We start from the raw sequence: 24,149 nt of genomic DNA on the forward strand, positions 1-24,149 counted from the left end.
GACTCCCCCCCCCCCAGGATGCCAGGCTGTCTGAGGCTCCCTGGTTTGTTCTCCCTTCCTCTCTAGCTGACGCTCCCTTTCTCTTCCCTCGGGCAGGAGAGCTGCGCTCGGGTGCTTCTGTTCCGTGGGGCCAGCAAGGACATCCGGAACTACAACAGCCAGACGGCATTCCAGGTAGGAGGGCCGGGCGGGGTCTGTTTCCTGACGAACGGGAGCCCCCTAGCCGCTCCTCATCTCTCGTGCCTCCAAGTCCCGTCACCTTCTTTTCCTTCAGTGCCTCCCTGGGTGGTCATAAGAACACAAGAGAGGCCGATGTTGGATCAGGCCAATGGCCCATCCAGTCCAACACTCTGTGTCACACAGTGGCCAGAAATACCAGTGCCATCAGGAGGTCCAGCAGTGGGGCCAGGACATTAGAAGCCATCCCACTGTTGACCCCCACAGACACCAAGAACACAGAGCATCCCTTGCTCCAGAGCCCCTATCTATACCTTGTGGCTAATAGCCACTGATGGACTTCTGCTCTTAAAGCTGTCCACGCAAGAAGAAGAAGAAGAAGAAGAAGAAGAAGAAGAAGAAGAAGAAGAAGAAGAAGAGGAGGAGGAGGAGGAGGAGGAGGAGGAGATTGGATTTATACCCCCGCCCTTCACTTGGAGTCTCAGAGCGGCCAACAAACTCCTTTCCCTTCCCCTCCCCACAACAGACACCCTGTGAAGTGGGTGGGGCTGAGAGAGCTCTTGACAGAAACTGCTCTTTTTCAAGGACAGCTGTGCCAGAGCTTGTGGCTGACCCAAGGTCACATCATCAGGTTCAAGTGGAGGAGTGGGGACTCAAACCCGGTTCTCCCAGATTAGAGTCCGCACACTTAACCACTACACCAGACTGTAGCCGCCACCCCCTCCTGTGGCAGTGAATTCCATGTGTGAATCACTCTTTGGGTGATGCAGGAGGGAAGCGGTGGGGTCAGCCGCAACAAAGTGGAGAATCTGAAGGAGAGAAGCAGCGTGTGCCCATGTGCTTGCCCGCCTGCAGCTCCTGTCCCGCTCTGTCCCTCCTCTGCGCAAAGCCTTTGAAATGACACATGTCCTTAGAAAACAAGTCTGCCCTTGCACCTACGATGGAGTTACCCTTCAGCATCTCTTGGGACGGGGGCCTTTCTTTTTTGCATAACTAGTTTATTATGCTATAAATTGCACATGCCAGTCTCCCGAGCGTGGCTGACGTCCCTTCCCTTCTGCTGCAGGGGCGACTGCGACACTCGCCATGTGGAATTTTGTGCCCAAGCATGCCTTGCCTAGTTGGCCCTGGGCCCTCTTGAAGGGGCGGGATCTTCTCCGGCATTACAGCCAAGCCAAATTTTGTTGAAAGAGAAGCGTGGGCGGGGGGGGGGCAGGTAGATCTCCCAGAGTGACCCCTGGTCTCCAGAGTACAGAGATCCGCTCCCCTTCTGGAAATATCTCCTTTGGAGGGTGGACTGTAGGACGTTATACCCCTCTGAGGTCTGTTCGTAGAATCCTAGAATCACAGAATGTTATAGTTGGAAGGTACCTTGCAGGTCATCTAGTCCAGCCCCCTACACTTTGCAGAAGCATAGCCGAAAGATAGCCCTACAACATACCTGAAAGAGGGTCGTCCAGCCTCCGCTTGAAAACGTCCAGCAAAGGAGCACCCAGCACTAGAATCACAGAGCTGGAAGGGGCCATAGAGGGCATCTAGTCCAAGCCCCTGCTCGATGCAGAATCAGCCTAGAGCAGGGGTGTCAAACATGCAGCCCAGGAGGCCGGATCAGGCCCCCGGAGGGCTCCCATCAGGCCTGCATTGGAACTGGCCATCTCCTGCTTCCAGCTCTTCTGCTGCTGCTGCTGCATCACAGCTTGCTTTGCCAGACTCTCTCAATTGCTCAGCCATTTCATGTTTTAATTTAACCTGGGTCCCAGACTCAGAACTCTGAGCATGAGATTTCTGTGGTAAGAACAAGAGTCTGTTCAGTTCCTCTCTACAATTGTCAACAAACCATGGAGAGATGTCAACGTGAACCGCGTGGTATCCTCAATGATTTACACACTCTTCAGGTCTACAGCAACAAAGGTAGAAGTGATTGCAGAAAGTGGCCGCCAGCTCCTCATGTGTGTAAAGACAGACCTACGTTAAGCGCCCCGTGTCCTTGGGTTCCACCATACATAGCCACATGGAGTAACCTATATGAACCAAGCCAGGATTCAGAACAGCCAGACCCAATTGGAATACATTAAGATTCAGACACTGGCTACATAGGCCAAATACTGCCACAGTGCTTATCTTCCAAAGGTGAAAGTTAAGGAACTCTGGAGTGAATGTCGATAAATCAAAAGGAGGTTTGCAGCTTACAGAGCTAATGTTTTAAGCATGGTTTTATTTTAAGTAAAAAAACCCCACCCTTTGTGTTTGTGTCCTTTATAAAGTTTATATCTCCGCTACCTGGCATTACCTTCTATGACACACACGGAGGCCTCATTTATGTCAGATCCGGCCCTCATAACAAATGAGCTCGACACCCCTGGCCTAGAGCATCCCCGACAAGTGTTTGTCCAGCAGCTGCTTAGAGACTTCTGAAACCCCGCCCTCCCCAGTCCCCACCCCCAAATCTCCAGAAATATCCCAAGCCAGAGTTGGCAATCTGGTCCCGGTCCAAGTCCCACAAGACTTCCGTCTACTGTTTAAACCCCGTCCGAAGACCCGAGCCCGGATCTCCCGTCGCCAGGCCTGCAGCCTCTCAAGGACGCGGGACGAGGCCTGCGTGACCCCAGCGCGATGCCAGGCTCTGCCCGGGTGGAGGGGCAAGGGCACGGGGAGAAGCCCCCTCCCAGGGCCTCTGTCAAGGGCAGGGTGCTCAGCTCCCCTTCCTCCTCCCTCCTCCTCTGCTCCGCCCGCCAGGCCTCATTTCCCCGGGGGCTGTGGGTCAGGGCCTGAAGCAAGAGATAGGTGAGCTCTGGAAAAGTCGGGACAGCCAGGCATGGTCTGAACACATCCGCGGACTCCTCCTTCACCAGCTGCCAGTGGGCCACCTCCCGAATGCCCTGGCTTCTAGGCAAAAGGACATAAGAACCTAAGAGGAGCCCATGTTGGATCAGGCCAATGGCCCCTCCAGTCCAACAATCTGGGTCACACAGGGGCCAAAAATACCAGGGGCCCTCAGGAGGTCCACCAGTGGGGCCAGAGGACACTAGAAGCCCTCCCACGGTTGACCCCCCCCTCAAGCACCAAGAAGACAGAGCATCCCTTGCCCCAGACATAAGAACATAAGAGAAGCCAATGCTGGATCAGGCCAATGGCCCCTCCAGTCCAACACTCTGTCACACGGTGGCCAAAAACACCAGGGGCCATCAGGAGGTCCACCAGTGGGGCCAGAACACTAGAAGCCCTCCCACTGCTGCCCGCCACAAGCAGCAAGAACACAGAGCATCCCTTGCCCCAGACATAAGAACATAAGAGAAGCCAATGTTGGGTAAGGCCAGTGGTCCATCTAGTTCAACACTCTGTGTCACACAGTGGCCAAAAATACCAGGTGCCCTCAGAAGGTCCAGCAGGGGGGCCAGGACACCAGAAGCCCCTCCCACTGGTGCCCCCCCCCAAGCAGCAAGCATACAGAGCATCCCTTGCCCCAGACTGAGAGTTCCTATCCCTTGTGGCTCATAGTGGCCATGGATGGACCTCTGCTCCATTGCCTCTCTAGGAAGGAGCCGATCGGAGCCCAGGAGGACACTCCAGTGAGCCCAGGCGGATTGGCCACAGAGCCTTGGGGGGGGGGGGCTCAGGAAGCCCTGTCTCCTATACACCCCTCCACCCCCACCGTCCCCAAGCCCACAAGGTGGCAGAGGGCTCCCATGGCAGCTTCGGGGGGGGGGGACAACTGCATTGGGAGCCGCTGCAGCCCTGTTGTCGCTGGACAGGCGGGGGCATCAGAGGTGGTGGGCAGCGCCCCCCCTTCTCTCCAGGAAGCCGCTTTCTCCAGCTGGGTTTCACAGAGCCCAGGAAAGGTGCAGCTGGACCGGCTGCCGGTGCAGCACTTTGGACACGGCAGGCAGGCAGGCAGGCATCGTGCTCCGGGTGATAAATCCGAGGCTATTTTTATCAGAAGCCTTTGTCAGCAAGACTCCCTTGGGAAGGGCGGCTGCAGGCAGGCATCGCTTTGCCAAGGAGGGGGGGGCTCCTGACTTGAGGGGGAAACTGTGCACAGGCCAGCCCCCCCCCAAAATGAACAGGCCGGGGGGGCACTGCTGGGAACCAGGGTTGCCAGCTCTGGGTTGGGAAGTTCCTGTAGATTTGGGGTGTAGCGCCTGGGGAGGGGCTTTATCTGAGTACAGTGGCATAGAGTCCACCCTCCAAAGCAGCCATTTTCTCCAGGGGGAGTGATCTCTGTTGGCTAGAGATCAGTTGCCAATTTCAGGAGATCTCCAGGCCCCGCCTGGAGGTTGGTGACCCTCCTGGGATCACAGACTTCAGCCCTCAGGGTGACGCTCCCACCCAGGCCCAGGGAGAGGGAGGCAAAGCAAGACAGAAGTCCAGTGGCACCTTAAATGTAAAGGTCATAAGAACATAAGAACATAAGAGACGCTAGTGTTGGATCAGGCCAAAGGCCCATCCAGTCCAACACTCTGTATCACACAGTGGCCAGAAATACCAGTGCTATCAGGAGGTCCAGCAGTGGGGCCAGGACACTAGAAGCCCTCCCACTGTTGACCCCCCCCCCCAAGCACCAAGATGACAGAGCATCACTTGCCCCAGAGTCCCTATCTATACCTTGTGGCTAATAGCCACTGATGGACCTCTGCTCCATATGCTTATCTAATTCCCTTTTGAAGCCGTCCATGCTTGTAGCTGCCACCACTTCCTGTGGCAGTGAATTCCAAGTGTTAATCACTCTTTGGGTGAAGAAGTACTTCCTTCTATCCGTTCTAACCCGACCGCTCAGCAATTTCATGGAGTGCCCACGAGTTCTTGTATTGTGAGAAAGGGAGAAAAGTACCTCTTTCTCTACCTGCTCTTTCCCATGCATAATCTTATAAACCTCAATCATGTCACCCCTCAGTCGTCGTTTCTCCAAGCTAAAGAGCCCTAAGCGCCTTAACCGTTCCTCATAGGGAAAGTGTTCCAACCCTTTTATCATTCGAGTTGCCCTTTTCTGCACTTTTCCCAAAGCTATAATATCCTTTTTAAGGTGTGGTGACCAGAATTGCACACAGTATTCCAAATGAGGTCTCTATTGTGGGAAAGAGAGAAAAGGACTTCTTTGCTCGAAGAGACACCATTGTGCAGAGACTGAGCATCCCTTCTCCGGGCCTCATCCTCCAGCGGCCAGGCTGTGGCCTCTCAGAGTCGCTGTTCGGTTAACTGGGCCAGATGCAGAAGAGCTCCAGCAAGTAGCCCAGCCGGGCTTGGCAGGAACCACCGAGGTGCCAAACTCCTCTCCCAGAGCTCCAGCCAATTGGACCTGGGGAACAATCCCATCCCGGCCCTCCGTGCCAGAGCCGGTCTGTGGGATGGTCCATTCCCAGCGCCTTGGGTCTTGCGTGCCTGTCGCTCCGGAGACTCACTCGGACTTTTGAAACTCCCCCTTCTGAGCCGAGCTCCTGCTCCGGGTGCCCATCCCCCACCCCCGGCCAGCTAATGTGCGATGCGCCATTTTCTGAGCCTCCATTTAGACAGCCGCATTTCACGCTCTTCTGCATCCATTTCATACTCGAGATCAGACCGCCACATCTTAGATTGGTGACGGCCGCACACCATCGTAAGCGATTATGAGTCTCCTCTCCTGTCGCACGAGGAGCCTCCGGAGGGAAGAAAGATTTAGATCTGGGGGCACCTGCAAAAGCGTAGGTCGCCCTGCCAGGAGAGGATCATGCGGCGCATATGAATCATGCATCGGGTTTGTGGCTGCTGCTTCTCAGGAGCTCAGGGCTGCATCCCTGGGCGTTAGCGTGTTTTATTCTTAGTACACAACCGGGTGAGGAACACGTGATGAATCAGACCCTTGGAGCCACCAAGGTCAGACTTGTCTACTCGGACTGGCAGCTGCTCTCCAGGGTCTCAGGCAGAGGATTTTCCATATCACCTGCTGGCAATTGAACCAGGGACCTCCTGCGGGCCAAGCAGATGCTCTACCACTGAGCCACAGTTCCTCCCAAGGCCCAAGGTTACCCAGTGAACATCTTGCCTGGGGACTCGAGCAGGCGATGCATATTGGAGGCTCCTGAAGACTCAGTTTGCCTTGGGCCCGTGCAGGGAAGTAGGAGAGGGTTTAACCCTTTAGCTTCCAGTGGGCTGGTCCTACCACTCCGCTGTTAGCGTTTTAAAAGAGATTGCCAGTAACAGAGTAGGGATCCCATCTCAAAGTGGAAGGCAATCCCCCTATGACCCCAAGGCAAACTGAGGCTGCAGCTTCCTACCATTTGCCTTTCGTGGAGGGGGCCAAGGGGGGGGGTCCCTTGTCTCATGTGCTGGCAGCCCGATTTTTCCTAATGTAGCATTCTACACAATCTGTTACCCCATCAGTTAGTGACCTATATCTAGAGAGAACAGTTTTCTGGCTGCTGCGAGCAGTTTTGGGATGGTGTGCTACAAATAAAAACGTGTGTGCTTATTTCTGTAACGGTTTCTGCAGTTACACACTACACCAGACCGTCTGCCTGGCTGGTTGCAGTCATGGAGCTTGTTTTTCGCACAGAGCCCAGTAATGTCATTTGCGTTGTGTGTGTATCTTAAGGCCACATCCCGCATCAATGTGTGTTGCGCTTCTAGGTTTTACCACTGACGGAAGAGCCTTGGGGATTCAGTCTGAGCCGGATGACGGGCTGCAGTCACACACACACACACACACCAAATAATCCACTTTCACTCCTCTTTCAGGGCACTTTCCAACTGGACTTTACTGTTCGTGGTTTCATGTATGATTTTAACTGTATTTATATATGCATTTTATGTAAGCCACCCTGAGCCTGCCTCGGTTGGGGAAGGCGGGGTATAAATTGAACTAATAAATAAATAACTGGCAAAATCCAGTTGGAAAGTGGATTGAAAATGGATTCATAGAATCATAGAACGTAGAGTTGGAAGGGACCTTGCAGGTCATCTAGTCCAACCCCCTGCCCAATGCAGGAGCACAGCCGAATGTGGACTATGTAGTGCGTGTGACCGCAGCCGCCGTGTCCCTTGGTACCACCTGTGGCCACATGGGACAGCCTCCCGCAATGCCTTTCTTCCCCCCCTTCTCGTCTTCTTCTAGCGGGCCTTTTTAGGAGACGCGGAGCTCTGTGCCCATCTCCAGAAAAGACCTCTTTGCGAGCTTGCTGGTGCTGCACTTCCCGTTTATTCTGCAGTCTCTCACAGAGGGATGGAAGGTCCTTCAGGGGGTCATTCCTGCCCATGCACAAGCGTGACGTGGTTTAATAATGCCAAACCCTCCTAGACCCACCCACCCCTCAGGATCGGCACAGCTCAGTAACCACAAGCAGGAGGGAAAGTAGGTGAAACATTTGGGCAGGGTCTGACACACCTGGGGGACCGCTTTTCCCCATATATACCCCGGGGAGCACTTCGGTCAGGGTCACAAAATTGTTTGGCCCTCCCAGGCCCCAAGGACGCCAGGCTGGCTGCAACCAGGGCCAGGGCTTTCTCGGTGGCGGCTCCACACTGGTGGAATGAGCTCCCAGAAGAGACCAGGACCCAGCGGGACCTTCTATAGTTCCGCAGGGCCTGCAAGATGGAGCTCTTCCACCAGGCCTTCAACTAGGAGCCGCCCACCATTACCACCAACACTAATTGTCGAGCAAGTGCCTGGTCTATCGCTGTCAGCCTGTGTCCGCCGTTAGATACGAGAAGATTGACAAGCTGAGTACTCAGACAGTCCATACAATGTATAGCACCAGGGGTCATTTCCTGCAGGAGCGCACAGGAGTGGAGCTCCGGCAGTAAAGAGCCCAGGGGGCTGGCACATGCAACAAGCCCCACCCCCTGCTCCCAGCAGCCCTCAGTTAGAACAAGCAGCAGTCAGGTAAGATGCAGAGCCCCCCACCCAGCCCCCCGGCCCCAAACAGTCCAGTGGCACCTTTAAGACCGAGTTTTATTCAGGTATAAGCTCTCCCTCCTCTGTGAGGACACATCTGCGCGTTCCTCCCCCCCCCCCCAATAGCTAGCAATCCCAAACAGTCCATGCGAGCCTGAGCGGCGGGTGTTGCCCTCTGACACACTTCCGGTGATGTCAGGGGGTGTGGCATATGCAAATGAGTTATGCTAATGAGTTATGCTAATGAGCTCCTGCGCCTCTTTTTCTACGAAATGACCCCTGTATAGCCCCATCTATATGATGAAAACATCATTGCTAGCACTTTATCTTGCTATAATGTGGTTTTAATGGATTGTATAAAAAGTTTTATGATATCTGATGTTATTATGTTTTATCGTGTAAGCCGCCCTGAGCCTCCCCTAGGGCGGGGTACAAATTTGAAGGAATAAATAAATAAATTAACGTTTGGATGGGACACGGGATGTGCAGAGCTCTCCCTTGCCTGCCCCCTGCCCCGGATGCTGCAAAGGGGACAAAAAGAGAGAGACCGGAGCTGCAGTCAAATCTCCCTTCGGCCTTGTACTACCAGTTTGTTGTAGTGGTTAAGTGGAGATCCAGTTTGGTGCAGTGGTTAAGTGTGCGGACTCTCATCTGGGAGAACCGGGTTTGACTCCCCACTCCTCCACTTGCACCTGGCTGGATGACCTTGGGCAACCCATAGTTCTGATCAGAGCTGTTCTTGAAAAAGAGCAGTTTCTGTCAAGAGCTCTCTCAGCCCCACCTACCTCTCACAGGGTGTGTCTGTTGTGGGGAGGGGAAGGGAAAGGAGTTCGTAAGCCGCTCTGAGACTCCTTTGGGTAGTGAAGGGCCATGGGGTATAGATCCAGTCTCTTCTCTTCTTCGTCTACTCTGGACAGGTCCCTTTTCAGCCCCTGTTCTCCATCTGTAAAAGGGGGGTATTACTGATGTCCCACTGCGCAGGGCGGTTGTGTGGCTGAATGCCACAAAGAGCGGCATCCCACAGGAGTCGTGCTGAGTGCCCAAGAGCCGTGCACCGTTGTCAACCCTCTGTCCCGTCCCTCTTGTTTCAGGTGGCTATCATTGCCGGGAATTTCGAACTGGCCGAAATCATCAAAACTCACAAAGAGTCCGATGTTGGTGAGTCAGCCCTTTGATCCTTTCCGAGACGTTTATCTCCCTGCACGGTGGGGAATATTTGAAAAACCAAAGGGGGGGGGGGGAGAGGGGGCGGGGAGTTCAAACATGTGCTGCGGGGCAGTCTTGGGGGGGGAGAGGGCAGAGAGCAATGTTCCCTCTAAGCTGAGTGTGAGCTAGTTCACAGTTTTTTAGCCTCCGGCTCACAAGTTTTTGTCTTAGCTCAGGAAGGAGGGCTCCAGAGCACACTAATTTATGCAGCGGCCCAATCGCTGGTTCACAACTTTAGTGCCAGGAGCTCACAAAGCAGAATTTTTGCTCACAAGATTCCACAGCTGAGAGGGAGCCTTGGCAGAGAGGCTCCTTCCGGGAGGCTCCAGAGGGTGGTATGAGCAGGGGGGGGGGGAAGCACATTCCAGTAGAACGTGAGGAGAAACTCCCTAGAGGTGAGGAGGGTTGGACAATGGAAGCTCCTGCGGGGGTGGGGGTGGGGACGGGACTCTCCCTATCTGGGCGCCCATTGGCTGGGGATGTTCTGGCGTTTGGATTAGCCTGAGCTCAGTCACCCACCGGATGCCTTCCGGCTCTAAGGGTGTGGTTGCAGCCCATTCCGCTCTGCCAAGGGCCACTCCCAAATGGCAGCGGATGTGGCCTTCAGGACCAGGGGGCGGCCACTGCTGTGCCAGCACTCCACACACAAACATTTAGAAACTTCTTTAGTGCTTCCCTTGGGAATCAGGGCACTGGGGCCTAGTTCCCCAAGGGTCCTCTTGCGCCACTGAAACTAACAGGAGCTGGGCAAGAGAGCCTGCAGGTGGATCCTGTCCTTAGGAGGACGTAAGAATATAAGAAAAGCCCTGCTGGATCAGACCAGGGAGGGTCCCTCTAGTCCAGCCTCCTGCCTCACACAGTGGCCAGCCCAGGGCCGGCTCACCCACTAGGCAAACTAGGCATTCGCCTAGAGCGCCGGGCCCTAGATGGGGCGCCAAGTTGTGCCTCCCCCCTCCTCCCCCCCTTTGGTGGCAGCGGGGGGGAGGAGGCGGTGGTGGTGGCAGCAAAAGGGTGGCTGGCTCCAGAGGTCTCCAGGCCCCACTAGGAGGTTGGCATCTGCGCCATAAGGCAGCCTTGCCTAGGGCACAGAAACACCTCCAGCCGGCCCTGGGCCAGCCAGTTCCTCTGGAGGGCCAGCAACAGGGCAGAGAAGCCGAGGCCTTCCCCTGATGTTGCCTCCTGGCACTGGGATTCAGAGGCTGAGTGCCTCTGAATGTGGAGGTCCCCTTTAGTCACCATGTCAGCCCAAGCACATTTCAGGGGAACATGAGGAGAAACTTCCTAGGGGCGAGGCGGGTTGGACAATGTCTACTGATAGACCGCTCCTCCATTATTCCGCCTAGTCCCCTGTTAAGCCGTCTGTGACTGTGGCCCTCACTACATTCTCTGGCGGCAAACTCCACATTTTCATCACTCAGTTGTGTAAAGTGGTATTTCCTTCTGTCCGTCCTGACCCTACTGCCCATCAGCTGCATTGGATTCCTTTGAGTTCTACTACTTTGGGAGAGGGATAAAAAAAATTATCTTTGTCCACTCCACTCTGGGTATCAAGTTCCCCTTTAGCCATCTCTTTTCTGTGCGGAAACGTCCCAGCCTCTTCAACCTTTCCTTCCAGGGAAGTTTCCTGTCAGAGACCTCTGCTTGCTAGGTGGGGAACCTCTGGATCAGGCCTGCCGTGGGTCTCCTCCAGTCACCAGGGGGCGCCAAGTCTGCCTTCAGACTCTGTACCACCGCCCTGCTAAAACGGGGACCAGCCCTTCTAGCCAAGGAGCCCTCCTTGGAGCAGGAGGCCAGAGAAGGTTGTGTGGGGACCCCCTGGCTTTCCAGGGTAGACTTGTGGGTGGGAGGAGACCCTCTCTGGCTGGGCCTAGCCTCCCACTTGCTTCTTCAGGCAAGGTGGGTCTTGCTCCGTGTCACGGACTGTGGTGCCAGTCAAAGGGAGTCCAGAACAGGCCAAGGTCAGGAGCCTAGAAGACAGTGCAAAGTCCAAAAAGCCAAGCCGGGGCCAGGAGCCAGAAACACAGAGCCAAGTCCAAATCACTAACCAGAAACGTAGTCCAAAGCCAAGCCAGAGCCAGGAGCCAGAAACACAGAGCCAAGTCCAAAGCCAGGGGGACCAAAGGTCTAGGTACAAGAGCCGGGGTGGATGCAAGCAGCACGAAGCCGACTCATTGCTTCCACGAAGAGTCCTGCCCAGAGTGTGGAGTTAAATGCTGCTACCAATTAAGCCAGTTGTATGATCAGCCAGGCTCCTGTTAGAATTCTGGGCTGGCTGAGCGTCTCCCCTGTAGCCTGGCCTCTCTCCGCCTTCTTGCGAGTCACACGTGGGGGTGAGTCAGGAGTTCTTTCAGGGTGCAGTTCTTCCTTCTTATCTGGGCCAGGTGTGAAGACTGCTGTTACAGGCACTTGCCAGCTATCCTCCTCTGCTGCTTCAGAGGGGCCAGCTGTGGTTTCAGCTCATCCTCATCCACTCCGCAGCAGTGAGAACTGGAGGGTAGCAAGGCTCTTGGAGAGTCTGAGGTGCCATTTCAGATACACTTCACCTGCACTGCATTTCTTTTATTTACATTTATTTTCAACAAATAAATTAAAAACAAAAATGTACCTACTGTTATCATAACCTTTATTAACCACTATCAGTAAGGGACTTTTCAGCCTCCCTAAATACATTCCAACACTTGCTTTGGAAAGCACAGGGAACTGGGGACTTATCCTTGCTGGCTCGATGGGGCTCTCTGCAACTGCGCTGTTGTCTCGCCCCAGAGTGACCTGGGAGGGAGGAGGCTCAGGGGAGACCTTCTGGTTCCCGGGATGTGACTCTTGGAGGAAGCCTAGAAGGTTGTGGGGGGTAGGAGGTGTGGCGGCGGCCCTGTTTGTAGGCTCCCCAAAGCAATGCAGAACAAGATCTAGACCAGATGAGCTTTGGCTCTGACCCAGTCAGATTCTTCCCATGTCCCTGTGGTTCTCAGAGCCACACTAGTTGTGATATCTTCCCTGAGTCCGTGGGGTAGCCTCCGTCGTTTTAGGGATGACATTCCCTCGGTTTTCAAAACAGGAGCCCAATCCTGATTGGGACAGGGGCACGGGGCGAGGGGCTCCTTTACCCCCACCAGGCCATTTTGAAGAACCCCTCCGCCCAGCATTTGGGCTCTTGAAAGCAGCGTGCTGTCAGAACCCACAGCCAACAGCGAAGTACACGCATTCAGGAACGGTAATACTTTTATTGCAGAGCTATAGGATGCAGTAACATAAGCACTGTTAAGAATGGCGGCTGCCCCTCGGGCATAATAGGATATAGGGTATTCGTATGCATAGGGCACTGGCCAATTAGGCACCCTCCCGCGCACGGGATAAAGCCTGGAGACCATTAGGTAGCTAAAGCTGAGAACCAACACTCTCCCACGGCACCTAGGAGAAACCCAGGCAATACAACTCCCTCCTGCACATCTGTATAGATAAGCATTTCGGCGCAAAGCAGAACAGGCACAGAAAGGAATGCAGTGGCAATTAACCAGACACAGACCGAGCTCCCCAACCCCCATGGCAGCGTAGCTGACACGTGCCTGCTGGGTGTGTGTGTATGTGAACACGAGTGTCAGCATTCTGAGGGTGCTGAGGTAGGAATCGGTCATGTGGGACGTCCAGGACGACAGCCAAACCCTAAAGTCCCGGGGTCACCTAAGGCTGGTGGTCATTGAGTTACAGGACTAGTGAGTACACCGGTTGGTCTCAGGCAGACGGGCACGAGTGGATGCAACCTCTCCCGGGTCTCCAACTTCCTCCTCTCCGTCTCTCTCTTCCGAACCCAACCAAATCCTCCTCGGCTTCCACCTGTGGTTCTCTTTATTGCCTGTGGCTGTATCACCTGCGCCCCTCATCGCCCACTCCTTAAAGGAACAAAGCCACGCTAATACGCTCCCCTGCGATTCCTGTATTCCCCCACTCGTCTCTCCGTCTATCAGCTCCTTGCCGTGTCGTCCAGTCTCCTGACTGCCCTTTTCTTCCTCCTTTTCTAGGGGGGCATCCTTGGCCGGGCTGCAAGGCCAGGATTCCGGGTCCCCCAGGGGAGGGTCGCACTCCTTGATTGGCTGCCTGTCGGCTGCTGAGGGGGATGCTTCCTGCATAGGAAGGAGGAGGTTGTCCTTCACCTCCTGACAAAGAGCCCTTCCCCCATGTTGCACTCCCAACCAGTGTTCCCACTAAGCTGAGTGAGTGTGAGGCAGCTCACAGTCTTTTAGCCTCCGTCTCACACATTTCTGTCTCAGCTCAGGAAGGATGGCTCCAGGGCAAACTGATTTATCCAGCAGCCAAATCCTCGCTCACAACTTTAACGCCAGGAGATTATTTATTTAATTAATTTATTTATTTGTTATATTTATACCCCACCCATCCTGTGAACAGGCTCAGGGTGGCTAACAAAGCAGAACGATGTACCTGATTGGGATAACCATAAAAATTTCAGACTACATAAAGCACATACTCATTCATATGACATCATTTAACAGTTAGCAATAAAGTGCTCGCAGTACTAAGGGTTAGGTGGCGTGCTTCCCAGATCTAAATCCACGTTGTCCGTCCGGTCATCATCCCTCGAGCCGATGGGCCTGGCGATACAACTGGGCCAGTCCTAGGATCCAGAAGTTCAATAGGATCATTGATGGTAACAATAGTGGCGGCTCCTATTTGAAGGCCTGGCGGAAGAGCTCTGTCTTTCAGGCCCTGCTCACAAGACTCCACAGCTTAGAGGGAGCATTGCTCCCAACCCGGATCAGCTTATGTCAACAGAGGCGATGTCAACCCTGAAATGGCACAGGCGTGGCCACGTCTCGGTTGGCTCTCAGACGGAAGCAGAGGGTGGGGCCGCTTTCGGCTCTCGTATCCAGGGGCGTTTGTGCTGCTGCCAGAGGGAAGCGTGTCTGTCCCTCGTGCACCGAATTCAGCACAGAGTCCCAGGGAGAAAGCAAGCTGGCCCGTTTGCAAATGGAAAGATTTCCTTCATGAGAGCTGTCAGGCGATTCCACTACCAAGACTGTCCCTGTCCCTTTTCAAGGGGGGTGGGGGGGTGGGGGGGAGAAAAAGACACAGACTTCCCGAGGCCCGAGATCGGTGAAAGGTGGAATGACTGACTTTGTCCAATGCGGCTCTTTCTCCAAGTAGGTCAGCTAGCGCCGGGACAGGAGCAGGAGACGGCAGGCCCAGATGGCTGGTCTCTGCAGGCCTCAGGAGCTGGCCCGGGCATGGTCTGAACACGAGGAAGTGAGGCGGCAGAAGAGCCAAGCTCCTGTCGGTGGCCCAGGTGGCAGCGCAGGGTGGCGGGGCTCTGCACGGTGGCCTGGCCTGGCCTGGCCTGGCTAAGAAAGGTTCACAAAGAGACAGTCTGCAGAGCGAGAAGGAACAGAAGTGAGGGGCCGTGGCTCAGCAGAAGAGCCTCTGCTTGGCATGCAGGAAGTCCCGGGTTCAGTCCCCGGGAGCATCTCCAGTTAAAAAGGACCAGGCACTAAGTGATGGGAAAGACCTCTGCCTGAGACCCCAGAAAGCTGCTGCCAGACTTGAGTAGATGATAAGGAAATTGGCGGACGGATGGTCTGGTTCAGTAGAATCATAGAATGTTAGAGTTGGAACTGGAACCCTGCAGGTCATCTAGCCCAACCCCCTGCACTTTGCAGGAGCGTAGCCGAAATATAGCCCTACAACATACCCAAAAGATGGTCGTCCAGCCTCCGCTTGAAAAACATCCAGCGGAGGAGCATCCACCCCCTCCCGAGGCAGACTGTTCCACTGCTCAACCACTCTGACAGTCAAGAAGTTTCTCCTGATATTTAGCCGGTATCGACTCCCTTGCAATTTCCACCCATTAGATCCAGTCTTGCAATCCGGAGCAAGAGAAACTAGATCTGCTCCATCTTCTACACGACAGCCCTTCAGATACTTGAAGACTGCAATCGTGTCCCCTCTAGGCCTTCTCTTTCCCAGGCTGAACAGACCCAACTCTTTCAGCCTTTCCTCGTAAAACTTGGATAGTAGATGGCAGCTTCATGTCTGAACACCTGTGGGTGAAGGGTAGCGCGGAGCCTCTCCAAAGCCAGGGTCACCTTCAAGGTGGAAAGCTTCTTGTAGGAGGTGTGGGGGGGTACCTGATATGCCTCTTCTACTGGCAGCTCCTTCCCTTGGCACGTGAAAGCTTATGCCCAGGCTTTAATTTTGTTGGGCTTAAAAGTGCCCCTAGACTCAAACCTTGTTCAGTTGCTAGAGGTGCTGTGCTGGCACTTCTCTGTCACCTGGGGGAGGGTATGTGGGGTTACCTAGTGCATGGAGTGCTTCTAGGTGGCCAAACCAGGCAGCAGTGGCAGAGCCAGGAGTGTTTGGGACCCATTTGAGCTGTGCACCTATACCCTGCTGGGCTGAATGCCTGTAGCCCAAGGCCAGGAAGGGCTGGACCCTGCAGTGAAGGGTTCAGATGACCAGCAGCTGCTCAGAGAAGAAGAAGAAGGGATTGGATTTATACCCCATGGCCCTTCACTACCCAAAGGAGTCTCAGAGCGGCTTACAAACTCCTTTCCCTTCCCCTGCGAGGGAGGTGGGGCTGAGAGAGCTCTGAGAGAACTGCCCTGGAGATAACAGCTCTGAAGGAACTTGCAACTGACCCAAGGCCATCCAGCCAGGTGCAAGTGGAGAAGAGGGGAACCGTACCCGGCTCTCACAGATTAGAGTCCGCTCACTTAACCATGACACCAACTGGCTCTCCGGCAAAACGGCACCTGCCCTGGGCTTGCAGGGGCAACTCAACTAGGCTGAGGCAAGCCATCTGCAACTGGCAGCTGCGATGGCCAGGCCAAGCCACACCAGGAGCAAGCAGGGCCGGGCTGCGGATTCGGGCTTCAAGAGCAGGGCTGGGCAGTCCGGTCATCAAGTCCTGCCTGGGGAAGGGGGCGAAGTGGGGCGCGGCTGAGCAGCTGAGACAGGCTCCAGGAGGACCCTCCTGGTTGGACGAAGCGGCAGAGGGGAGGAGCCAGCCGCAGGGGAGGGGGTGCAACATGGAAGCTGCCTCCTACAGAATCATCAGACCCTCTGGGTCCCTCGAGGCCAGTCTTGTCTACTCTGACTGGCAGCGGCTCTCCGGGGTCCTCAGGCATGAGGTCTTTCACATAACCTCCTACCAAATACTGGAGATGCCGGGGACTGAACCTGGGACCTTCTGCATGCCAAGCAGAGGCTCTGCCACTGAGCCACGGCCCCACTTTGCAGCTCTCCAGGGTCTCAGGTGGAAATCTTTCCCATCACTTCCTGCCTGGTCCTTTTTAACTGGAGATGCCACCAGAGATTGAACCCAGGACCTTCTGCATGCCGAGCAGAGGCTCTGCCACTGAGCCACGGCCCCACTTTACAGCTCTCCAGGGTCTCAGGCGGAGGTCTTTCCCATCACCTCCTGCCTGGTCCTTTTTAACTGGAGATGCCGCGGATTGAACCTGGGACCTTCTGCATGCCAAGCAGAGGCTCTGCCACTGAGCCACGCCCCCACTTTGCAGCTCTCAAGGGTCTCAGGCAAAGGTCTTTCACCTCACTTCCTGCCTGGTCCTTTTTAACTGGAGATGCCACCAGAAATTGAACCTGGGCTGGGACCTTCTGCATGCCGAGCAGAGGCTCTGCCACTGAGCCACGCCCCCACTTTGCAGCTCTCAAGGGTCTCAGGCAGAGGTCTTTCACCTCACTTCCTGCCTGGTCCTTTTTAACTGGAGATGCCACCAGGGATTGAAGGAGAATCTGCAGTGGCCCAGGGGAGATGAACTATAACCCTGCTCATGCAGTGTGCAGGAGCAGAGCATCTGTGGAGGAGGAGGAATCAGGCCCTCCACAGTAGGGAAGATCACGGCAGAGCAAGGATAACATGGCCTGGGCCAGGGGAAGCATCCGGTCCAGCCCTGCCTTATTTCTTAGCTGCCTCCTCAGTCCAGGTCTAAGGGCTGAGCTCTAAGCGGCCTGGGACCGATATATCTCGAGGGGCAAAGCCAGTTCACCTGGATACTTGGAGCCCCCTCAGAGGGTCGCCTTCCCATACCCCTGCTGGCTGCAGGGTGGAGGGAAAGTATTCACAGCCCACCCTCTCTGTAGAAGAAGAAGAAGAGATTGGATTTATACCCCTTGCCCTTCACTACCCGAAGGAGTCTCAGAGCTGCTTACAAACTCCTTTCCCTTCCCCTCCCCACAACAGACAGACACCCTGGGAGGTAGGTGGGGCTGAGAGAACTCTTGACAGAAACTGCTCTTTTTCAAGGACAGCGCTGAGAGAACTATGGCTTGCCCGAGGTCATCCAGCAGGTGCAAGTGGAGGAGTGGGGAATCAAACCCGGTTCTCCCAGATTAGAGTCCGCGCACTTAACCACTACACCAAACTGGCTCTTAATCACTTAACCACTACACCAAACTGGCTCTACACCAAACTCTAGCCATGCCAGGACGGTGCCCAGTCCCCACTGGTGTTCTGGTCGCACCATCACGCGGACCGGTCTCAAGGGGCCCTGTGATGCTGGAGGCTGAGGATAGCTTGGGCTTATGCAAAATCTCTCCCCCCCCCCCCGTTTAGCTGCTGGCAGATCTGTGTTTTCCTTTAGATCACTTTCTTTCGTACGATGTTTTAGATTTGTGGATCCACATGAGGTGGGGTATAAACGCACTTTAGGTATCATACATAATACCTTTTAAGGGGGGGATATGCATGGAACATCACTGGTAAATCCTGTAAAAGACCCCAGAGAGAAGACTTCTGGTTCTTTTGAAATGAGTCTCTCCTAAGCAATCGAGAGGGCCGTCACCAAGGCGGGCATGTGCCAGGACAACATTTGCATAGGGAGAAGGGGGGGGGAGTCTGGAATCGTGCCACCCAGAGGAGATGCTGAGAGCAGCTAATGCTTGTCCAATTCACAAGTGGAGCGGGGAGCCGTATGCTTCCAGGCAGCGTCCTCTCTTCTTGCTGCAGTGCTCTTGGATGGGAAGCCGAGCGCCTTCTTGAGGCTGCCGTGACCAGAGACCCTTCCTGAAGCAAGGCCTGTGCAGAGCCAAACAAGGCCACGGCCGGCAGTCAAAAACAGCATTGGTGGGCGGCAAGTTCCACAGACTCCTTCGCAAGAGGGGCAGGAAGAGGCTTGCCTGGGTGAACCCGCTCCGTGCCCTCTCAAGGGCAACAGCCAGCCTTTGGGGGCATTCTGTGGCACGGCCTTGGTGCCTCTGCCAGCTCCATCCCGTCCACTCTGGCTGCAGGCAGGCTGAGCAGAGCCTCCCTGGATAATCTTCGGAGAGATCAGGCGAAGGAGAGAACTCCTCTGGGCACCGTTGTGGGCACGATGCTGGGACCTGCCAGGGCACCCCAAAGTGGACCTCACAGCGGTCCCCTCTCCCTACTTGTGCCAGGAAGTAGCAAGAAACAGGATCAGGCGCCAGTGGAGCGTTGCCGAGTCTTGGCCCCTGGGCTCCCTTGCAGGTCACAGGCGTGCGAAGGATGGTGTTGAGGTCTTTGTTTCCCAAGAGGCCGGCTGGCTGGAGTAGCAGGTGGAGCTGACGGAAGGCCCTCCCAGGCCAGCTGCCCGCTTTCCGGCTCGAGAAGCACGCCCAGCCTGAGAACCACCGGATTGGAGAGAAGCTCGGTCCACAGCCGCCTAATGCCTCCCGCTAACAGTCCCCTCCAAGGTTTTGTTTGTCTCCAGCCAGCCGGTTCTCCCCACTTGGCCATGGCTACTCCAAGGCAGCAGCTTCTGGGTCACTGGATGAAGAGTGCCAGTGCTGGCTGCCATCAGTGTGTCTGAATGGCTTAAAAACATACATTCTGTCTCCAAAGGTTCGGGGGTGTGTGTGTGCAAGAGAGTAAAACAGTTAAAAGAGGACCTGAAACCCAAAGGCCAGAATATTTAATTATTTATTTATTAGGCTTATATCCCGCCCTTCCACATGGACTCGGGGGGGCTAACAAGAGGCCATTATAACAGTAAAAACCAGATAAAACAATCAATTACATTTACATTTTACATTTAAAATTGGTGCTCACAACAACATATCATCCAACACGGGGTCTCCAGTACAATGTTTCAGAGGTTCTACTGTCTCTTCTTGATCGGTCTGCGCTCTGTCCGTTCTCCATTCCCAAGGCCAGTTTGCATTGCCAAACATGACAGCGCGGTGGTGGTACAGTGATGGTGGCGGCTCCTACTCAAAAGCCTGGCGGAAGAGCTCCGTCTTGCAGGCCCTGCGGAACTGCATAAGGTCCCGCAGGGCCCTGATCTCCTTCGGGAGCTCGTTCCACCAGATAGGAGCCACCACCGAAAAAGCCCTGGCCCTAGTCGCAGCATATTTGACATCTCTAGGGGCTGGGACAGCCAAAAGATGTTTTGCCCTGTCCGTAGTGCCCTTGGGGGAACATATGGGGAATGTCACAGGCTACGAAGGACCCGTACTAAGCATTCTGTTGGGATTCTTAATTTAAAGTTTGTTAGCAGAGTATTAAAGAGGCAGAGTCCATGGTGTGTTTAAAAGAATATAAGTTTACTACAACCTAGCATGGGGAAAAGGTACACAGGATATAAAATAACAAAGAGCTAAAATGTCTGCATCCTTACAGCTAAACTGAAAATGGCAGAATGGAACGGCTTCTTCTTCTTGGTCAGAACAAAGAACACTAAGACGGGAAGAGAAGCCATAAAATGCTAATACTTGGCACTTTGGTTTCCAATCAGAACAACAAACTACCTCTGAGGGTCCCGGGCTTTCTAACTGTCTAAAACAGATTGGTTACAAACAAACATGTGACTTAACAAACATCATTAACCCAGTAAATACTGAAAGTGTTTTAACTTGTAACACCCAACACATCCACATTTCCCAAAAGCCTTAACAGCTGTTGGAGTTTCTTATAAAATTCAGCAGAGTTAAAAAAAAACCAAAAAACCAGCTTAGCGATGCCAGAGTGCAATAATCAGACTCAGATTCCATGTGTGTTTAAAATAGAAAAGATTTACTACATTCTAGCATAAGGAAAGGTAACTGGGAAGAAAATAACGCAGCTAAACAGCTACATCCTTACTCTACAAAGGACAAGACTAGAAGAGCTGCAATGGCTACTCTTACACGCTTCTTGTGGAAACAGAACAAAGACGGGAAGAGGAGCCATAAAATGCAAAAACACTTTGACACTTTGCTTCCAATCAAACTCCTAGAACAGGAAGAATTTTCCCGGGCTGGCAGACCTAAACTAACATTGGCTTACACAAAAGCATGTGATTTCCTGTAACAACAAAACAGACATTTAACCCAATATATACTGAGTGTTTTTATCTTGTAACACCCAACAACAGCCCAGGGGAAGAGCACAGTTGGCCTCCTCCATGGAAGGCCTGCACGGCAGAAGAACATCGCATCTGCCTTTCCTAGGGTGGGAACGGCAGCAGAGAAGCCCTGGGCCTGAATGCCTGGACTGGACAGAGAGGGCATCTTCAGCAGGGCTCCGTGGAGGAGGCCACGTGGGGAGAGGCGCCCGAGCCCCACAAGAACCCAACCATCCCTTGTGGAGCCAGGTGAGGCTGCCTTCCGTTGAATCAACCCCTCTGGGCCCATCGAGGGCAGTCCTGCCTAAGCAGACGGGCAGTGACTCTCCAGGCTCTCCGGCAGAGGTCCTCCACGTCACCTGCTGCCTGGCCCTTTCAGCGGGGGATCGAAGCGGGGACCTTCTGTGTGCCAAGCAGGTGCTCTTCCACTGAGCCACAGGCACCAAGTTGGGGAGCCCTGGACATCAAGGAAGGCACGGAGAGATTGGACAACGTGGACTCTTCCCCACTCTCTCAGCAGATGGGGGCCTCTGGGGTCACTCTGTTACATGGATACGTGGTAGACTCAGAACGGACAAGATGAAACATGCTCTGTGTCATACAGAGCTCTCTGCCGACAGAGGTTGCGATGAGCAGTCGTTTTTGATGGCGTTAAAAGAGGAAGGCACGTTGGTGGACTCATTTTTCCTGGCGGGCCTTCCCTGTCCAGAGGCAGTATATCTGGGTGTCAGATGCTGGGGAGAGTGGCCGTCACCATCATCACGTCTGCCTCGAGTGCTGCCAGTGGATGCTTTGGGGAGCAGAACGCAGGCCCGGGGCTTCCCGCCGCGGCTTCCTCGGCAAGCAGCCTGCTCCTTTGGCTGTGGGCCTGGCAGGGTGTGAGGCCGGCCACCCAGCCCGTGCTCTGCTCGGCAGCCTTCCGCCGTCTGATTGTCACGCCTGGCCCAATTCATTGTGGTTGATCTTCTCACCTTTCGCTCCGGGCAGGGAAATCTCCCCTGCTTTCCACGGCAGCCTCTTCTAATTGCCGTTCCTGGTTTCATGAAGTGCAGCCCGCGCTCACTTGACCTTTGCTCTCTCCCTCTTCCACCCACTGGATCTCGCCGTGGCAAAGCTTCCTGCCAGAGTGGTGTTTTTTTAAAAAAGCGTACCCAAACCTGACCTCGCGCTCGAGCGATGCTTTGGCCTCCCATCAGTAATTAGCGGCTCTGTTCCAGCTGCCACTGACCCTGCTCCTGGATCAGCTCCGGGCTTGGAGCTGCTCGAGCCTCCCGAGAGAATCAATCTGCTGGCAGTCTTCGAAAGTCGGCGTCCTTTCCTCCCGTTTCCTAGCACAGTCTTCTGGGACTGGCTTCTGTATTCATGATGGTGTTGACACACACGCATAACCCATGAAGCTGCCTCATACTGAATCAGACCGTCAGTCCTTCAAGGTCAGACTTGTCGACTCAGACTACCTGTGGCTCTCTGGGGTCTAAGTCTTTCACACCACCTGCTGGCTTTGAATTGGAGATGCCGGGGACTGAACCTGGGACCTTCTGCACGTCAAGCAGTGGCTCTGCCCCTGGGCCACAGCTCCTCCTCAGGTGTTCCCAGTTCTGGTTGGAGAATCATAGAAGGTTAGCGTTGGAACTGAGACCTTGCAGGTCATCTAGTCCAACCCCCTGCACTCTGCAGGAGCAGAGCCGAAAGAGAGCCCTACAACATACCCGAAAGAGGGTCGTCCAACCTCTGCTTGAAAACGTCCAGTGAAGGAGCATCCACCACCTCCCAAGGCAGACTGTTCCACTGCTCAACCACTCTGACAGTTAGGATGTTTCTCCTGATATTTAGCCGGTATCAACTCCATTGTAATTTCCACCCATTCGATCTAGTCTTGCAATCCAGAGCAAGAGGGAATAGAGATGCTCCGTCTTCTACATGACAGCCCTTCAGATACTTGAAGGCTGCGATCGTGTCCCCTCTAAGCCTTCTCTTTCCCAGGCTGAACAGACCCAACTCTTTCAGCCTTTCCTCATAAGACTTGGATTCCAACCCTCTCACCCTCCAGGGGGCCTGGGGGGATTCCAGCCCTCTCACCATCCAGGGGGCCTGGGGGGATTCCAGCCCTCTCACCCTCCAGGGGGCCTGGGGTTCTTGCACGTGTCAGTAGAGCAGGATCCACTGCCCTTTGGGCTCGGGGCCATCTCCACCTCTGCAACTGCTTCTAGTCCCTGTTAACTGATATCCCACTGCGACATCACATAGGGAGCTCTAGTGGTGCCACCCCCAATGACAGAGAGCCAGTTTGGTGTGGTGGTTAAGTGCACGGACTCTAATCTGGGAGAACCGGGTTTGATTCCCCACTCCTCCTCCACTTGCACCTGGCTGGATGGCCTTGGGCAAGCCGTAGTTCTGACAAGAGCTGTTCTTGAAAAAGAGCAGTCTCTGTCAAGAGCTCTCTCAGCCCCACCCACCTCACAGGGCGTGTGTTGTGGGGAGGGGACGGGAGTTTGTCAGCCGCTCTGAGACACATTTGGGTAGTGAAGGGCAGGGGGGGGGATAAATCCAATCTCTTCTTCTTATTCTTCTTCTTCTTCTTCTTCTTCCTTCCTGAAGAAGGGTGTTACAGCTTCCCCGGGCTTTCCCATAGATCCAAGCAGGTGTCATTCACACCTTTGTACCTTTGAGGCTGGACAACCAAAATGCTCTCCATGAAGACCGATGAATGGCTTTGACTCTGGGGCAGGGGAAGGCGGCCTCCTAAGGCAAGTCCACCCTCAGATGATCTCTTGTCCCTTTGAACTTGAGCAGGGGGGCACAGCTGTGGGGAGGGGTGTCCAGCAGCAGGGCAGGGCCATCAGCCAGCTCCAGGGAATGGCTAGTGGTCAGAGCCCTGCTGTCCCGTTGCTGCCTCGTCTCTCAATGATTTATTTATTTATTTTATTATATTTATACTCCGCCCTCCCCGCAAGCATTGTAGCATAGAATAATAGAATTGGAAGGGACCTCTGGGGTCATCTAGTCCAACCCCCTGCACAAGGCAGGAAATTCACAAATACCTCCCCCTCCACACCCACAGTGACCGCTGTTCCACGCCTAGAAGATGACAAAAAACCTCCAGGATCTCCGGCCAAACCGGTCTGGAGAAAAATTGCTTCCTGACCCCAAAGTGGCAATCAGCATTTCCCTGGTCGTGTAAGAAAGGGCCACAAGAACTAAGCACTGAGGCGATCCTTCCTGCCTTCACAGAATCCACATTGCTGTCAGAAGGCCATCTAGCCTCTGTTTGAAAACCTCTGTTTGAAAGCCAGCCCCCGTCTGCCTCGGAAAACTCTCCATTATCTTGGAACGTCCCGTTTAGTCAGGTATTAAGCCATTTATAAACCACCCCTCCGCAAAGTGGCTGACAACAACCTAGAAAAGAGCAACAACCCGGAATGTACAAAAGGATTCCAGTCTGTTTAAAAACTGGCCAGCCTCATAAGCCAGAAGACAGGCAACGCCACAGGTGCCTACAGCAAAGGAGTCTGGGGGGCTTCTGGAATCCCGTCCATGGTATGGGGCTGGCTGAAGAAGCTTCCAGTGGCTGGGACTTGCCAGTGCTTTCTTCC

General features: G+C 54.4%; 1 protein-coding gene across 1 annotated transcript in view; it reads left to right on the top strand.

The window, feature by feature from the left end:
* The window catches only part of SHANK3 (SH3 and multiple ankyrin repeat domains 3), a 368,789-nt gene that overhangs the window by 95,309 nt on the left and 249,331 nt on the right, over positions 1 to 24,149 (top strand). The window contains exons 8-9 of the mRNA XM_015420662.1: positions 97 to 174; positions 9,133 to 9,199. Coding sequence (XP_015276148.1) covers positions 97 to 174; positions 9,133 to 9,199 — 145 coding nt within the window. The remainder of the gene's footprint in view (positions 1 to 96; positions 175 to 9,132; positions 9,200 to 24,149) is intronic.

Source organism: Gekko japonicus, unplaced genomic scaffold (assembly GCF_001447785.1).
Source record: "Gekko japonicus isolate JY-2015 unplaced genomic scaffold, Gekko_japonicus_V1.1 scaffold1201, whole genome shotgun sequence".
In the NCBI taxonomy this organism is placed as follows: Eukaryota; Metazoa; Chordata; class Lepidosauria; order Squamata; family Gekkonidae; genus Gekko; species Gekko japonicus.